Source organism: Dermacentor andersoni, chromosome 1, assembly GCF_023375885.2.
Source record: "Dermacentor andersoni chromosome 1, qqDerAnde1_hic_scaffold, whole genome shotgun sequence".
Classification (NCBI taxonomy): Eukaryota; Metazoa; Arthropoda; class Arachnida; order Ixodida; family Ixodidae; genus Dermacentor; species Dermacentor andersoni.
Window position 1 is genome coordinate 265,287,016 of NC_092814.1, and position 16,060 is coordinate 265,303,075.

The 16,060-nt window shown below is 46.8% G+C and overlaps 1 protein-coding gene and 1 long non-coding RNA gene across 7 annotated transcripts in view; one reads left to right on the forward strand and one right to left on the reverse strand.

Moving 5' to 3' along the window:
- drosha (ribonuclease 3 drosha) overlaps positions 1-16,060 on the reverse strand; it is a 268,462-nt gene that overhangs the window by 34,397 nt on the left and 218,005 nt on the right. For all 4 annotated transcript variants that reach the window (XM_050196330.3, XM_055063089.2, XM_055063088.2 and 1 more), the window contains 2 exons: positions 5,274-5,366; positions 4,856-4,908 (listed from right to left, as the gene is read on the reverse strand). In XM_050196330.3, coding sequence (XP_050052287.1) covers positions 4,856-4,908; positions 5,274-5,366 — 146 coding nt within the window. The remainder of the gene's footprint in view (positions 1-4,855; positions 4,909-5,273; positions 5,367-16,060) is intronic.
- Positions 1-16,060, forward strand: part of LOC129380894 (uncharacterized) — a 100,428-nt gene that overhangs the window by 2,929 nt on the left and 81,439 nt on the right. For 2 of the 3 annotated variants that reach the window (XR_008609093.2, XR_011890305.1), the window contains exons 3-5: positions 5,904-5,985; positions 9,236-11,846; positions 11,930-12,177. This is a non-coding gene — a long non-coding RNA (uncharacterized lncRNA). The remainder of the gene's footprint in view (positions 1-5,903; positions 5,986-9,235; positions 11,847-11,929; positions 12,178-16,060) is intronic. The other variant, XR_011890306.1, reaches the window with a different exon arrangement.

Sequence of the window (16,060 nt, forward strand, 5' to 3'; positions counted from 1 at the left end):
GGCGGTATTGTAAGCGTAGGTGACGAAAGGTAGAATGCGATCCCAATTCGAGTGGTCAGATGAAGCATACATGGCCATAGGTGCAGTTGAAACGTTCTGTCATCCCATTAGTTTGAGGATGATATGCTGTGGTAGTGCGGTGAATGATGCGACACTCCTTTAGCAAAGCTGCAATGACGTCTGAGAGAAAAACGCGACCGCGGTCGCTCAGTAATTCTCGAGGTGCTCCATGGCGTAAAATCAGGTTTTGAAGGATAAAACTGCCGACGTCTTTTGCTGTGGCAGATGCTAGGGCTGAAGTTTCAGCGTACTGCGTGAGGTGGTCGATAGCAACAATAACCCAGTGGTTGCCGCTTGGAGTGCTGGGAAGCGGACCGTATAGGTCAATGCCGAAGCGGTCGAACGCGCGCGCGGGGCATGGTAAAGGTTGCAAGGGGCCGGTGGCATGTTGAGGTGGCGTCTTGCGTTGTTGGCATATGTGGCATGACCGAACATACTGGCGAACGAAACGGTACATACCGCGCCAGTAGTACCGAAGCTGGAGGCGAGAGTATGTCTTTAATACACCAGCGTGGCCGCATTGTGGGTCGTTGTGGAACGTGGCGCAGATGTCGGAGCGGAGGTGTCGGGGTATAACAAGCAACCACTTACGGCCACTGGAATTGTAGTTGCAGCGGTACAGCAGGTTATTCCGAATAATGAAGTGCGTGGCTTGGCGACGAAGCGTCCGAGGGATCGGTGCTGGCGACTGGCTGGACAGGAAGTCAATAAGCGAAGAGATCCATGGGTCTTTGCGCTGCTGTGATGGCACGTCGGAAATGTTGAGGGCGAAGGCACCGCAGGTAGAGATAGACGAATGGACAGGACCATAGGGCAGGGGTGACCGGGATAGAGCGTCTGCGTCTGAATGCTTTCGGCCTGAGCGGTAAACAACGCGGATGTCGTACTCTTGTAGGCGCAATGCCCAACGGGCAAGCCGACCAGTTGGATCTTTTAGTGAAGATAACCAGCATAGGGCATGATGGTCGGTCACGATGTCAAATGGACGCCCGTACACATAAGGACGAAATTTGCCGATAGCCCAAATGATGGCCAGACATTCCTTCTCAGTAACCGAGTAGTTCGCCTCGGCTTTGGTAAGGGTGCAGCTGGCATACGCGACGACGCACTCTTCGAAGCCATCCTTGCGTTGTGCAAGAACAGCGCCGAGCCCGACACCACTAGCGTCCGTATGGATCTCAGTTGGAGCAGAGGGATTGAAGTGTCGCAGTACTGGAGGCGAGGTGAGAACGCGTCGTAATTCTTGGAATGCGTCGTCGCACGCAGAGGACCAGGCTGATAGGTCAGAACTGCCGGTGAGAAGCTGCGTCAAGGGGGCAATGACAGAGGCAAAGTTGCAGACAAAGCGTCGGAAATATGAGCACAGGCCGATGAAGCTGCGAAGCTCTTTCATGGTGGTTGGTTTAGGGAACTCGGATACAGCGCTAAGTTTTGTGGGGTCCGGAAGGATACCGTCTTTTGAAACTACATGGCCGAGAATAGTAAGCGTACGAGCGCCGAAGTGGCATTTCTTCAAATTTAGTTGCAGTCCTGCAGTGGAGAGGCACGCAAGTACTTGCTCGAGGCGGTTGAGGTGCGATGCAATGTCGGTGGAAAAAAACCACAATATCATCTAAATAACAGAGGCACATTTTCCACTTCAGCCCTCGAAGAATGCTGTCCATCATTCGCTCGAAAGTGGCAGGCGCGTTGCAGAGGCCGAACGGCATGACAGTAAATTCATATAGCCTATCAGGCATTACGAAGGCTGTCTTTTGACGATCGGCCTCTGCCATTGGCACTTGCCAGTACCCGGAGCGCAAATCCAGCGACGAAAAGAATTCTGCTCCCTGCAGACAGTCCAAGGCATCGTCGATGCGCGGCAGAGGATAGACATCTTTGCGCGTTATTCGGTTAAGACGGCGATAGTCTACGCAGAACCGAATGGAGCCATCTTTTTTTTTTAACGAGGACAACCGGAGATGCCAAGGGACTGTTAGAGGGCTGGATGATGCCACGCTCCAGCATGTCGTCAACGTGCTGGTCGATGATACGGCGTTCAGCAGCCGACACACGATAGGGACGTTGGCGCAATGGTGTTTGTTGACCGGTGTCGATACGGTGAACGACTGCGGACGCTCGACCCAAGGATGGTTGGTCAATGTCAAACGAGGAACGAAAACGTTGGAGGAGTTTGATGATTTCTGTTTGCTGCGCAGGTGTGAGTTCTGCGTCGACGGCACGAGCGAAGACGTCTGCAGGGGCATCAGTCGTGGCGTGATTAGTGACGGAACAAATCGGAAGTGATGCCGTATCACCAAACATGGTGGCCGGGAGAACGCTATCGAAAGCTTCAGCGGTACTCAGGCACTCGCCACGGAGTAGGGATGATGGGCAGGCGGACGGATTGCACACGTAAAGGGCAGCAGAACCGTCGCAAAAATTGACGACAGCAAACGGAAGCAGAAAGTTCCGGCGGCGCGCACAAGTGGCCGACGGTGTAAACAGAACAGATGAGTTCGCAGCAGAGTTACATGACACAGGAACCAGAGCGGCGGAGAAAGGTGCGATATCGATGTCAGAGGCGGCAACAACATTAGGAGAAAAATGGTCGTCAGGGTCGAAGCACGGCACTGATAACGTAAGTTCGGCACGAGCGCAGTCGATAAGAGCTTGATTGACAGATAGGAAATTCCATCCAATAATAACGTTGTGTGAGGAATGAGGTAGGACGACAAATTCTATAACATACATAACGCTTTGAATGACAAAACCGGGCTGTGCACGATGCTGAAGGCTGAATGCGATGCAAGGTTGCCGTACGCAGAGAAAGAGAGGTAAGGGGAATGGTCACTTTGTTCAAATTGCGGCAAAGCTTCTCACTAATAATAGAAACGGCGGATCCGGTGTCGATAAGTGCGTTTACGGTGACGCCGTCTACGGACAGTTCAATTTCGTTCGCCGGGTTAGAATGAGGCCTTGAAATGTTCGACGTAAACGCAGTTTTTGCCTCTGGAACTGCGACTGTTAGTTTTCCTCTCGGGCTGGGCTGGGTCGGCGAACCATCGGGGAAATGGATCGGCGACGTGGGGAAGGTGACCGGCGTGCATCGAAAGGGAGGCGACTGTAAGATGAGTCCGGAGGAAGGCTAGATGGGTCCTGACGCGGAAGTCGAGCAGGCCTGTAGCTTGAGGCACCCCCACTGTCAGGTAAACGGGGGCTGCGACGGCGGCAGAATCGTGCTACGTGGCCCGGAAAATGGCAGAAATAGCATATTGGCCGGTTGTCAGATGTACGCCACGGGTTGACGACAGGGGCTCCAGCGGCCGAGTAAGGGACGACCATTGGGCGTGAAGGTGGCGGCGGCACATGGAAGGTGCCAGTGGCCCGGTAGGCATCAGGAGCCGGAGGAGCGCAAGGCCGGGCGACAACGTCAGCGTAAGTTAGCGGTCCAGCTGCAGGCTGCGGAGGAGGGGCAGATGGCAGCGCCACGGCAACTTGGGTCTGAATGACGTGGCGAAGCGAGGGAGCCAAGGTTGTCGACGGCTCGGGTGTGCTGTTCGCCAGAGAGAGTTGGCGTGCCACTTCCTGACGGATGAACTGCTTTATCTCCGGCATTAAAGCAGAGATGTCAGCAGCGTCGCGGCCGAAATCCAACGGAGACAGATCCGTGGTGTCCTGCTGAGCAGCGCGAGTTGATGCACGCTGCTTGCGCAGCTCGTCGTACTGCTGACAGAGCTGTACGACCTCGGCAATCGTCCGCGGACTCTTCGCGACGAGCATCTGGAAGGCTTAGTCATCGATGCCTTTCATGACGTGCTTGATCTTGTCAGCTTCGTCCATAGATGAGTTGACGCGCTTGCATAGCGAGAGCACGTCTTCAATATAACTAGTGAAGGTCTCCTCCTGGCGTTGAGCTCGACCACGTAAGCGCTGCTCAGCGCGAAGCCGGCGAACGGCGGGACGGCCGAAGACCTCTGCCAAAGTTGCCGTGAAAGCCGACCAGGTGGTAAAATCGGCTTCATGTTGCGGAACCATAGGTTTGCCACGTCAGTCAAGTAAAAGATGACATTTGTGAGCTTGGCGCGGTCGTCCCACTTATTATAGGCGCTTACACGGTCATATTCGGCGAGCCAGTCTTCCACGTCGTGGTCGTCTGTGCCGTTAAATATAGCCAGATCGCGCTGCCGGATGACGCCAGAACAGACGATGGCGGGGGGCACGGGAGCAGCAGCCTGGGACGGTCCCGGTTCATCCATTGCAACAGCTGGTGGTAGCGTTCGGCTGCGGAGTTCCAGGATGTTGAAGAGAAACCCAGCAGCTCCACCCAATGCAACGGGGGTGTTCGCCTAGTAGAAGGGTCACTTGTTATAGGTTGTAGCGCTAGGCTTAAACAGGTCGGCGCTATATCGTAACGGGGAAGCAAGCACTTCTCGTCGTCTTCTCTTGCACCAGCACACCAGCACCATGCCCACTGCCCAGTGCCTACAGTACAGTTTATACAGGTGATTAATTTTAATTATATCTGGAACCACTCAGTCAACGTAAAAGGTAATTATAGTTTTGAAATCAGCATGAAAAACTCTGTCTGGGTGACAATTTTTATTAAATTTAGTAAAGAAATAAAAAAAAAGTTTCTAACCACCTCTTCCCTCCTTAGCATTTGCCTTTAGTGTCCTTTAAGACACTTCAAGTCAGAACAGTAAATATAACTGCAATGAAACAAATGATAAAATAGCACTGTGAAGTCTCAGACTTTGCAGGGAGTATGTACTATAAAAGATGGGTAGAAATACACCATCACGGGTACAGATACCTTTGGATGCTTCCAGAGCTTTTGAGGCAGCAGCCATCTCAGCTTGTTGGATGCTGAAAGAAATAAAAGTTCACATCCTCTCTCATCATTATGATAGCTAGAATAACTATAGATTATTGAGTAGGGTGGTTTTCTGGGCCAGTTGGTGGTTTTCAATACATTCCCATTCAATACATTCCCATTCAGCTAAACTTTCAAGAGCCCTTCACATCTGTTTTAAAGAAAAATTACTTTATTGCTTATCAAAAGAACACTAGCAGGGGTAAGCATGCCACCGTCAAGTGCAACAATACTCTTCATAATTTCAAAATGGGAAATGTGTAAACATAAAGGAAACAACTTAGGTGTGTTGGATGCAATAAAAAGACAAGTACACAGAAATTAAAGAAGGCCACAGACAAGAAAATCAAAAGCTCACCTGTGACCAGATCCTGTGGCAAGCCTTTTTCTCCTGAAGTACACTGCCACTGTGTACACCCTGGTATTGGTTGGTCCCTTACACTCAATCACTCTGGAAGTAAAGCAGCCAGGGAATGAATGAATGAACGTGTGTGGGCCAGGTATGGCCAAGGAGCGCCAAGCTAGTGTTGATGAGTTTGCAGTGGAGTTATGACTTCTGTGAAATTGATGTGATGTGGCTGTAAGGGGGCCTTAAAAAAGGTTGCTCTAAAGTGCCTAAAGTCTATGTGTAATAAGATTATGGTGATGACAAATGACGTGTACCATGAGCATTAAGGTGCTTTGCGAAATAATGATACGATATACAAAATATGTAAGATGCTAAAATTGACTAGAGCACCACTGCCTCGTTAGAGCCCTTGAGACACAAGGGCCTGGAGGCATGTGCTATGCAAAACAACTATCACAGCGGCATCCTCTGGAAAGAGGATGCCATACAAATTTAATGGGCTTATAATATGTAGGACAACATCATTTCAGAAATTGAGGACTGCTTTGGTGTTAAAAAATGGTTCTTTACCAAGAAACATAGCCGGGTAAAGAGGGACGCAATAATTATATGCAAGAGGAAAATGTTTCTTTCTCTCAGATTCGGCTTTCCAACACTCCAAGAGGACGTGGAGGCCCGTCAGTCTCTACCACATCGACCACAGGTTGGAGGTTCATTTCCAGTAAGCAGAAAATTGTGGGTACCAAATGTGTGCCCTATTCTGATACAACAGAATAGGACATCTGTTCACCGTGATTTTGCTGGGGAGGGCCAGAAAACCTAACTGTGGCTTTATAACATGCAGTTTATTATTTATTTCTGCGTTCCACATGCGTTGCCAGTGTTTTCACAGTTTCTTTCGTAAGAAAGGCTTCAGATCTGTGACAGGGACTGCAGCAGCCGTAGGAATAATAGCTAGTGATGTGAGTGATGTGGCCATTTTATCAGCTAGTACATTACCCTCAATACCTCTATGGCCAGGTACCCAGCATATTACTAAATGTCTATGTGCAAAACATGAACAAGGTGAATGCAGGAGCCAACGTTTCGACAAGTACACTTGTCTTCTTCAGACGACATATGCTTTCCTCGCCACAGTATATATAGGTGGGGCCCCTCCAAAGGGGAGAGGGCGTGAGGCGGGAGGACGCGGAAGCGAGGGAAAATGTGTTAGCGTGTCGAATTGAGAGTAAAGAAACACTGTGTACAAGGTCAAAGCCAGCCCCCCCCACCCCCCAACCCGGTCTCTCAACACACGCGCGTTAGCCGGCGTGTCAAGGGCGTCTGACACGACGGCTGACAAAAAGAAAAAAAAAGAAAGAAAAGAAAAAAAAAAGGGAAAGGAAAGGGGAGAAAAAAAAAAGGGGGGGGATACGCCAAGAAATCGAACTAAGAGTTGTTGCCTATAGATTGAAGTTTAGCATAGCGAATAGATTCTAAAGCTCCCTTTGAAACGTTTATGCCTATTGGTTGCAATGTCTTGAGCTTATGGATAAGGTATGATTCTCTGTATTTTCTTTCTCGTTCAGAACGGAAATTTGACTGTAAGATGTAGAGGTTAAGTTCATCAAAGTTATGACCTGGTTGGTTGAAATGCTCGGCGACGGCTTTGGGAAGCTTTTTAGCTGTGTCTGCGCGATGTCCGTTTAATCTGGCGTTCATTGATTGTCCTGTTTCACCGATATATGGTTTCTTACAGAAGGAACATTCAAGCATATAAATCACATCTGAACTTGTGCAAGTGAAGCTAGATTTGACTTCATGTGTATAACTATTTGCGGTGCTTTTAATTTTAATGTCACTTTGAAGGTGCCTGCAGGTTTTGCACCTTGGGCGACAACATGCTTTTATTACGGGGGAATGCGGCTGGCTGACTTTTGCATGCACTAACATGTCTTTAAAGTTCTTGTTTCGGTGATAGGTAACCCTGGGTACATCCGGGAACGCTTTTCGCAGATGCTCGTTACTACTTTTCGCAGACGCTCATTCAAGTAACGAGCGTCTACGAAAAGCGTTCCCGGATGTACCCAGGGTTACCTATCGCCAAAACAAGAACTTTAAAGACATGCTAGTGCATGCAAAAGTCAGCCAGCCGCATTCCCCCGTAATAAAAGCATGTTGTCGCCCAAGGTGCAAAACCTGCAGGCACCTTCAAAGTGACATTAAAATTAAAAGCACCGCAAATAGTTATACACATGAAGTCAAATCTAGCTTCACTTGCACAAGTTCGGATGTGATTTATATGCTTGAATGTTCCTTCTGTAAGAAACCATATATCGGTGAAACAGGACAATCAATGAACGTCAGATTAAACGGACATCGCGCGGACACAGCTAAAAAGCTTCCCAAAGCCGTCGCCGAGCATTTCAACCAACCAGGTCATAACTTTGATGAGCTTAAACTCTACATCTTACAGTCAAATTTCCGTTCTGAACGAGAAAGAAAATACAGAGAATCATACCTTATCCATAAGTTCAAGACATTGCAACCAATAGGCATAAACGTTTCAAAGGGAGCTTTAGAATCTATTCGCTATGCTAAACTTCAATCTATAGGCAACAACTCTTAGTTCGATTTCTTGGCGTATCACCCCCTTTTTTTTTCTCCCCTTTCCTTTCCCTTTTTTTTTTGTTTTTTTGTCAGCCGTCGTGTCAGACAGACCGGGCTGGGGGGCGGGGGGGGGGGGGGGGGGGGAGGGGGGGCCTGGCTTTGACCTTGTACACAGTGTTTCTTTACTTTCAATTCGACACGCTAACACATTTTCCCTCGCTTCCGCGTCCTCCCGCCTCATGCCCTCTCCCCTTTGGAGGGGCCCCACCTATATATACTGTGGCGAGGAAAGCATATGTCGCCTTGAAGAAGACAAGTCCACTTGTCGAAACGTTGGCTCCTGCATTCACCTTGTTCACGTTTTGCTCATCGTCTTGAATTTCCATTTCCCGCATTCCCCGTCTTTTCTCTAAATGTCTATGTGATAGATAAGTATTGCATAAGAGTGAGTAAAGTTCAATGGAAACAGGATTTGTATGATTTTTATAAAGAAATTAACGCTTTTACAAGACTTAACGAGTCTGTGAATACTATTGCTCTGTAGAGTTTTAATTTATTTATGTTTTACTGCAGACAGTACTGCATAGGTTTCTGCAGTGAAGATACTTGTTTGCGGGTTCAATACGTCAGATTTAGAAAAAAGAGGGACCAACAGCAGCATAAGATACACCAGCATGTGATTTTCACGCGTCTGTGTAGAACTTGGAGCAGGAGTACTTTGATTGAAGTTCACAGAAATGCATTGCGATTTCAAGGTCAGGTGGGTGCTTTGTGACCTCTACAAAGGATACATCACAGTCTATCACCTGCCTCTCCCAGGGCGGTAATAGCTTAACTGGAGGCATTAGGCGATGTTTGAGAACTGCGACATCCATTTCCGCGCTAAGTTCTCTTGCATGCAGTGACAAAGGAAGTCTCATAGAGGGTCTATTACGAAAAAGTGTTCCACACGTCAAGTTGTTAACGGTTATGAAACGCGGATGTTCCTTATTAGAGTGAACTTTGAGAAAATAAGTGAAGCTGATGTATGTTCTCTGAAAACGGAGTGACCATGCATCTGACTCGACGTATAGACTTTCGACAGGGCTTGTTCTAAATGCGCCAGTGGCCAGGCGGATACCCAGATGGTGAACGGGGTCTAACATCTTTAGTGCGCTCGGGACAGCAGAGTGATACTACGGCACCATAGTCTAATTGTGATCGAACTAGGCTCCTGTAAAGATTCAGTAAACACTTCCTGTCGCTACCCCATGTTATGTGGGATAGGATTTTAAGTTAATTCATTGTTTTTAGACATTTTGCTTTAGGACATTTTATGTGTGAAATGAAAGTAAGCCTGGAGTCAAGTATGACACCTAGAAATTTGTGCTCTTTGTTGACAGGAATTTGTTGTCCGCCCAGTTCTACACAAGGATCTGGAACCAGGCCTCTCTTTCTTGTAAAGAGAACACAAGAACTTTTTTGGGAGTTGATTTTAAATCCATTTTGGTCAGCCCACTTGGACACCTTGTTTAAGCCCTGCTGTACCTGTCTCTCACACACTTTAAGGTTGCAGGATTTGAAACCTATTTGTATATTGTCTACGTAGACGGAATAAAAAATGGCCAGTGGTAGAAGTACGAAGTGTGTTCATCTTAACGATAAAGAGTGTGCAACTGAGTACGCCTCCCTGGGGTACACCAGTTTTTTGTATAAAAGGTCGCGATAATATGTTGCCGATTTTCATGCGGAAGATACGATTCGACCAATAGCTTTCAATTATTTTCAGCATATTTCCGCAGATGCCCATTCCCAACAAGTCTCGCAAGATCCCGTAATGCCATGTTGTGTCATACGCCTTCTCCATATCGAGGAATATTGATAAGAAAAACTGTTTATGTACAAATGCATCGCGGATATATTCTTGAATGCGCACAAGATGGTCTGTTGTTGACCGCCCTTCTCTGAAGCCACACTGATAAGGATCAAGTATATTGTTGAATTCAAGGAAATGTATGAGTCTGCGATTAATCATTTTTTTCAAAAACTTACACAGACAATTTGTAAGTGCTATCGGATGATAACTTGCCGCCAAGGAAGGGTCTTTACCCTGCTTCAGAACAGGGACCACAATCGCTTCTTTTCATGTGGATGGAAGGTATCCCGCAGCCGAAATAGTGTTGAAAATTGCAAGTACATAATGCACCCTGTGTGTCAGTATGTAAGTTTCTGATCATGTCATACATGACTGTCAGGTCCCGGTGCAGAGCTCTTGCATGTGTTCAAGGCAGCTCTCAACTCGGCAATACTGAAAGGCCTGTTATACGGTTCATTCTGTCTGCATTTACATATGAATGGCCTACGTTCTTCTATTTCTTTGTGTTTAAGAAAGGATTGAGAATAGTGGATTGAGCTCGACACACGCTCAAAGTGCTCCGCAAGAAAGTCTGCCTGCTCTTCTAAGGTATTCCCTTAATCGTTCACCAGAGGCAACAGATTTATTTGCTGCCCTTTTAGCCTCCTTACACCATTCCAAACTTTTGCCTCCTGTGTGTATGAGCTTATACCTGAGAGGAACTTTTCCCAGCTTTCTCTCTTTGCTTGATGTCGTATCCGCCTTCCCTGCGATTTTATGTGTTTCAATTCAATTAGATTTTCTGTATTCGGTGATCTGCGCAATATGCCTCATGCCTTATTCTGCCTCTTTTGCGCATCTCTACAGTCTTCATTCCACCAGGGAACACATCTATTACGTGAACCACCATTGGTTTGTGGGATAAACTTTTCAGCAGCATCACAAATAAAAGCCGTAAAATATGCGACAGCATCATCTATACTAAAATTGCTTATAAAATCGGTTGTTAAATGAGTTGATTCTTTAAAATGCTCCCAGTCAGCTGATGCTAATTTCCAAATGGGAACACGGGGACGGTTGTCATGCTGCGTTATTAAGTTTAAAGTTATAGGGAAGTGGACACTTCCAAAAGGATTATTGATCACATTCCATTCCAGATGAGGCAGAAGAGAAGCAGAGCGTACTGCTAGATCTATCTATGAATATGAATTGTGTTGTGTGCTATAATAGGTCGGCTCCTTCTTATTGAAAAGGCAGGCACTAGAGGTCACAAGAAAATTTTCAATCAATCGTCCTCTCGCGTCGCATCGCGAATCTCCCCACATCGTGTTGTGGGCATTAAAATCACCTACAAGTATGTACGGGTCAAGAAGCTGATTAATTAGGTTACAAAAATCGGTTTTTCTCAGATGATGGTTAGGAGGTATGCATATAGAGCAGACAGTCATCAGTTTGTTAAAAAGGATTGCCCGAACTGACATTGCCTCAAGGGGCGTATGAAGGGCGATCTGTTGACAAGCTACAGACTTATCCGCAACTATTGCAACACCACCGGAGGCATTAGCCTCGTTGCAGTCTTTACAATAGATTGTGTATTGAAGAAGAAAGTTTGTGTGTGTGGGTTTCAGATGTGTCTCTTGAACACACAGCAACTTTGGATGATGCTTGTGTAGAAGTTCTGTAATATCGTCTAGGTTGTGAATGAGTCCTCTAACATTTCATTGCAGTATATTTGTGTCTCCATTATAGAAAATGTGTGCTGTGTGCTTAAGAGACGAGGATTAGCTCACAGGCCCTTTGGCGGCGCCGTGACGCGAGTTTTGTCTTTTTTGGGGCGGTCGAGTGAGGCTCGCCGCTCCTTAGGCGCTGGTGGTACCGTCTGGCTGGTTGTTGTGTCCATCGCCTCTTGCGAGGAGCTAGACGCGCGCTCTTCCGAGCACTGTGTTTGACGTGAAGGCCTCGGGACGTTGGACGAGGCCTTTGAGACCACCTGCCCAGATGTCGATGGTCCCTTCTTCTGGCGGAACAGTACAAGCTGTAGCTGCCGGGGTGCCGGATGGCGTCACCACCGGCTCACTGTGTGTGGACCGGACAGCCGCCGGAGGCCGTTGTGGCGCTGCCCGCTGACGCGCCACATCAGCAAAGCTGCTCTTCGGCAGGTATGACACCTGCCTATGTGCCTCCTTGAAAGATACATTTTCTTTGATTTTGATTGTGACAATTTCTTTTTCTTTTTTCCAAGATGGGCACGACCGTGAGTATGCGGCGTGCTCCCCATCACAGTTTACACAGTGGAGAGTGTTCTCGCAAGATTCAGAGGTATGTTCATGGGCACTGCATTTCGCACAAGTTTGGTGGCCACGGCAGCTCTGTGAACTGTGGCCGAAACATTGGCATTTCAAACATCTAAGGGGATTTGGCATATATGGCCTAACAAGGAGCTTGATGTACCCGGCCTCTACAGACTCGGGCAGAAGACTTGAGCCGAATGTGAGTATCAGGTGCTTGGTTTTCATTTCTTTGCTGTCACGCCTCATCTTAATTCTTTTGACATTGATAACATTCTGGTCACTGAAGCCCTCCAAGAGTTCATCCTAAGTGAGCTCCAGCAAGTCAAGTCACGAGCGGCCACTGAATGCTCACGAGCCTAAATCCTGACACAAGCTAACCGGTTGCAATGGTATAGCACGTGTGATGCAAAGCAAATGAAATGTACACCTATTGGTCACATACAATGAAAGCTGTCTGTACAAATCCCAAAAAAGCCTGGGGTGAAGCCCGCTTCCAGTTTTCTACCTGTGGTTTCCCCTGCCACTGCTGAAAAAGTTTGCACAAAATATTTTTTCATTTTGTTGAGCATGCTTTTTTCCAACATGTTTTGCACATTTAGTAAATAGAAAGTAAACCCTTTTTGAGGGTATTGATAGGTGGTGTAATTAAATGGTTCAACTCTTTTGAGCTGTACGAACACATCACCAATTTACAGTTTATGTACTACTAAGCACAAGTTGGAGTCATCCATGCTGTACTCTTTAAAGCAGTGAAACGCAACACTGAGGCATCGCGCACGGCCTGAGAGTATGTCAGGATAGTTGAGGTTGACTTACGTGCTGTTGAGAGAGAATCTCAATTGTGACAAAGTTCGGGCCTCATACCACTGAGCTTGCTATCAGTTGATAGAAATAGCTCATATTCGAAAATATTTCCTTTTGTATGCATCTCCTTTTTTATTCGTATTTGAGAACGTCCAACTCGATTCGCAATTCTTTTTGAAGAAATATTTTTTTAGAGGTAAACAGTGCTTCTCTCGAATTAAGAAATGTGTCAGCATAACAAAACGTACACACCCACCATCTACGTAGCGAATGCATTCGGGAATGGTGACAAAAGTACAAGATGTTAGCACAGTGCTGTGTCGCCGTTTGCCGCTTATTGTGTACGTGCCATGCGAAAGGAAGAGTAGTTGATATCAAATCACTATAGGGCCCCAACTGAACTGTAAGAGCGGTTTCCTTCATTTTGACTGCTTATTTTTTAAGTTCAGGTTCATCGGTAGCGCATACACGAACTCGACGAGGTCAGGTCTAACCCAACCTTCGCTAAACAGGATCAACATTGGCTGAAACTTCATGTGCATGGCTTGAGAGGACTGAAGCTTCTGCATTTCAACTTTGAAGCCATGTTGACGCATTCTGAGCACGAAAAATTACATATACAAGTGAATTAGCTGAAGCTATTGCGATGTTGGTTCGACAGTCGATTGCGTGGGGTTCGGTCGAGCGATCATGGTCGGCATGCTGATTTTGTCGGTGCCATCGACAAGAAAGCCCGTCGCACTATGAGAACTCGCCCCCGTCGGTTACGTCATTGTCGGTCTATTATGATCAAATGGTCTGAGCGATACAGCGCAGAATAGGCGGCCAATCGTTGCTGTCAACGTCTTGTTGGCCTTGTATCAACTCAGTGTTACCGCACCTTAAGCAGGGGTTTATCGATAAATTTGATAGCTGTCAATGCAAGGCGGCTACTATGTGGTTCACGCTGCAGTCCGGACGAAGCCCTGGCCCCTTTCCATTTTAAAGTGGAGTTGCAGTCTTACGCTACGCACATTTTCGGAACTGCACCGACGTAGAGCTATAGACCAGTGGAGTACCAACACAGTACACGGCACGAGTGTTCGCTGCAATGAGTGTCCATGCGCTTTTTTTTCTTCGGAGTACTCTTCCCTGATATCTGGCTGTGCGGTCACGCGCGCGTCCCTTCCAAAATATTTTGCGACTAATCCGCTAGGGCAGGGCGCATGCGCCGCCATGCCGTGAAAAAGGCGGATTCTCCACTGAGTGTTGTGGACTTGGACTATATATAGCTTTAGATAGCTTTAGAGCCCTAAGTGTGCAGCTTGAAAGCCAGCTAATTCTGCAAGCCATCAAGGGCACATCCTACTGGACAGTGACAAGATGGTCACAATACCCAAGTCTAATCACTAATAATACCCACGTCTTGTTTAGTAATACACTGCATTAATTGGCCACAAAAGTCAACGGATCAAATGTAGTTAGAATTGCTTGTTGTCTTTGGCTCACTGGAACCTGTTGTTGCAATGTCACCAAGGTCCCAGGCCACCGGACATTACAGCAATGTGTTCTTCTCAACCCTTCTCTGACCTGTTAAACTTAGTCCACACATAATATGCCAGCAAATATTTAGGTTAACAATACAGACAAATATCTGTATCCATCCAACCCACAAGACAATGGTTGCATTAAAGGGGCCCTGAACCACTTTTTGTCAAAATGGAGAAATGCATTTGAAGTTAAAATAGGCAGTTTCAGAAATACTTTGCCGCAAAGACTACTTCAACGTGTGAACTTCAATGTGTTCAGCTGAAGCAGAGGTATTGGCAATCAAACATGCTCTTCACGGTGCTTCCGCTCCTTCCTCAATGCCTTGCACTGCAAAGGCTACGGTGGAGCGAGGCGTGCCCACAATGCTCCGCCTACTGAACGTCACCGTGGAACACAGTTCAAATTTGATTTTGGATGTTAATGTAGACATCACTACTTCTGATTTTGGTGCCTACAACGTGCCAAACATAAGCCAAACGTGATTGTCCGCAGCGAGCTGCAGTGTGCTTAGCCAGTGGACTTGTCGCGGCACTCCGCGGTGGCTGTGGTATCTGCACTACGTAGCAGACCACAGCTATATGCAACTGTAGTGCACAGCATTTGCTTTGTTCATGACCGGGCTTGAGTGCTTGCTCGTGCTCATATGTTCATCTGGCCGTGCTACGTGGTGCAGACTAGCTATATCCTTCACCAGCTTGACCAACAGATAGTAGCCATATCCAATTTGTGCATTTTGAAGCACTATCAATAAATCTGCCAAAGTTCTAGCCAGGAGCGGCCAGGAGTCAGCATGCATTGGCAAGTGTGCGTGTGGTTTGATCTTAACTTTCACGTGGTTCGAGGCTAGTTGAGTGTACAAAACAAGTAGAAATTAGCAAGACCTGATGACTATGACACTGATAAGCAGGGTAGCCTGAGTTTATTTCCTATGAGGGCAGCCATGGCCGAGCATGAGCAGAGAATAGTTTGCTTCTTCCACAAACATGTAATTATTATCAAAATTCGAAATCAGATTTTTGCCTACTTTGGCCTGTTTAATAAACTTCGTCAATAAATATACACAGTAACAGTACGAAGAAGTGCACTGGTCCAAACACACTTTTTGATTGACGTCACCTATTGGCCAATAGCAGCCATGTATGGGAATCCACTATATGTATTACAAAATAAAGTGTCTAGAAAAAAGTGAGGAGCAGACTCTGTTGAAAAGAGAGCGTTTGAGAGAAAGGTGACTTTGCGCTCCACTTGTGAGCTCCACGCGCTGCGCACGGCTGCAAAACTTGGCTGAGATGTTCACAGCAGACTATGCGGACATCTGCGGCCTATGTTCTTTCCCAAAGCCTGAGGGGTGGTTCAAAACCCCTTTAAGAGCATATGGCCTGGACTCTCAGTGAAATTATGGACAAAACTTCAGTAGGCTGCAAAACTACTCTTGACTAACTAAATGTGGTACCCCAATGAAGAAAGCAACAAAAGGTCTTTGGAGAAAGTGAATATATTGGACACCATTAGACATTTTCAAGTTATATTTGCTAATTTAATGTTTGTAATCTTTGAGATACGATAAATGCAAACGAAAACTTTTTATTTGTTGCATTAAATGAAGGCCCTGGACCTTGAAACACTAGAAAAGAATACTGGCAAACATCAGGGCACCCTAGATAATTTACTAGGATAGCTTTTCTGCAAACCAGTTTCATTTTTATTTCTCAGGAGGTTTTGGCACTCACTTCAGCTCGCTCAGTCGT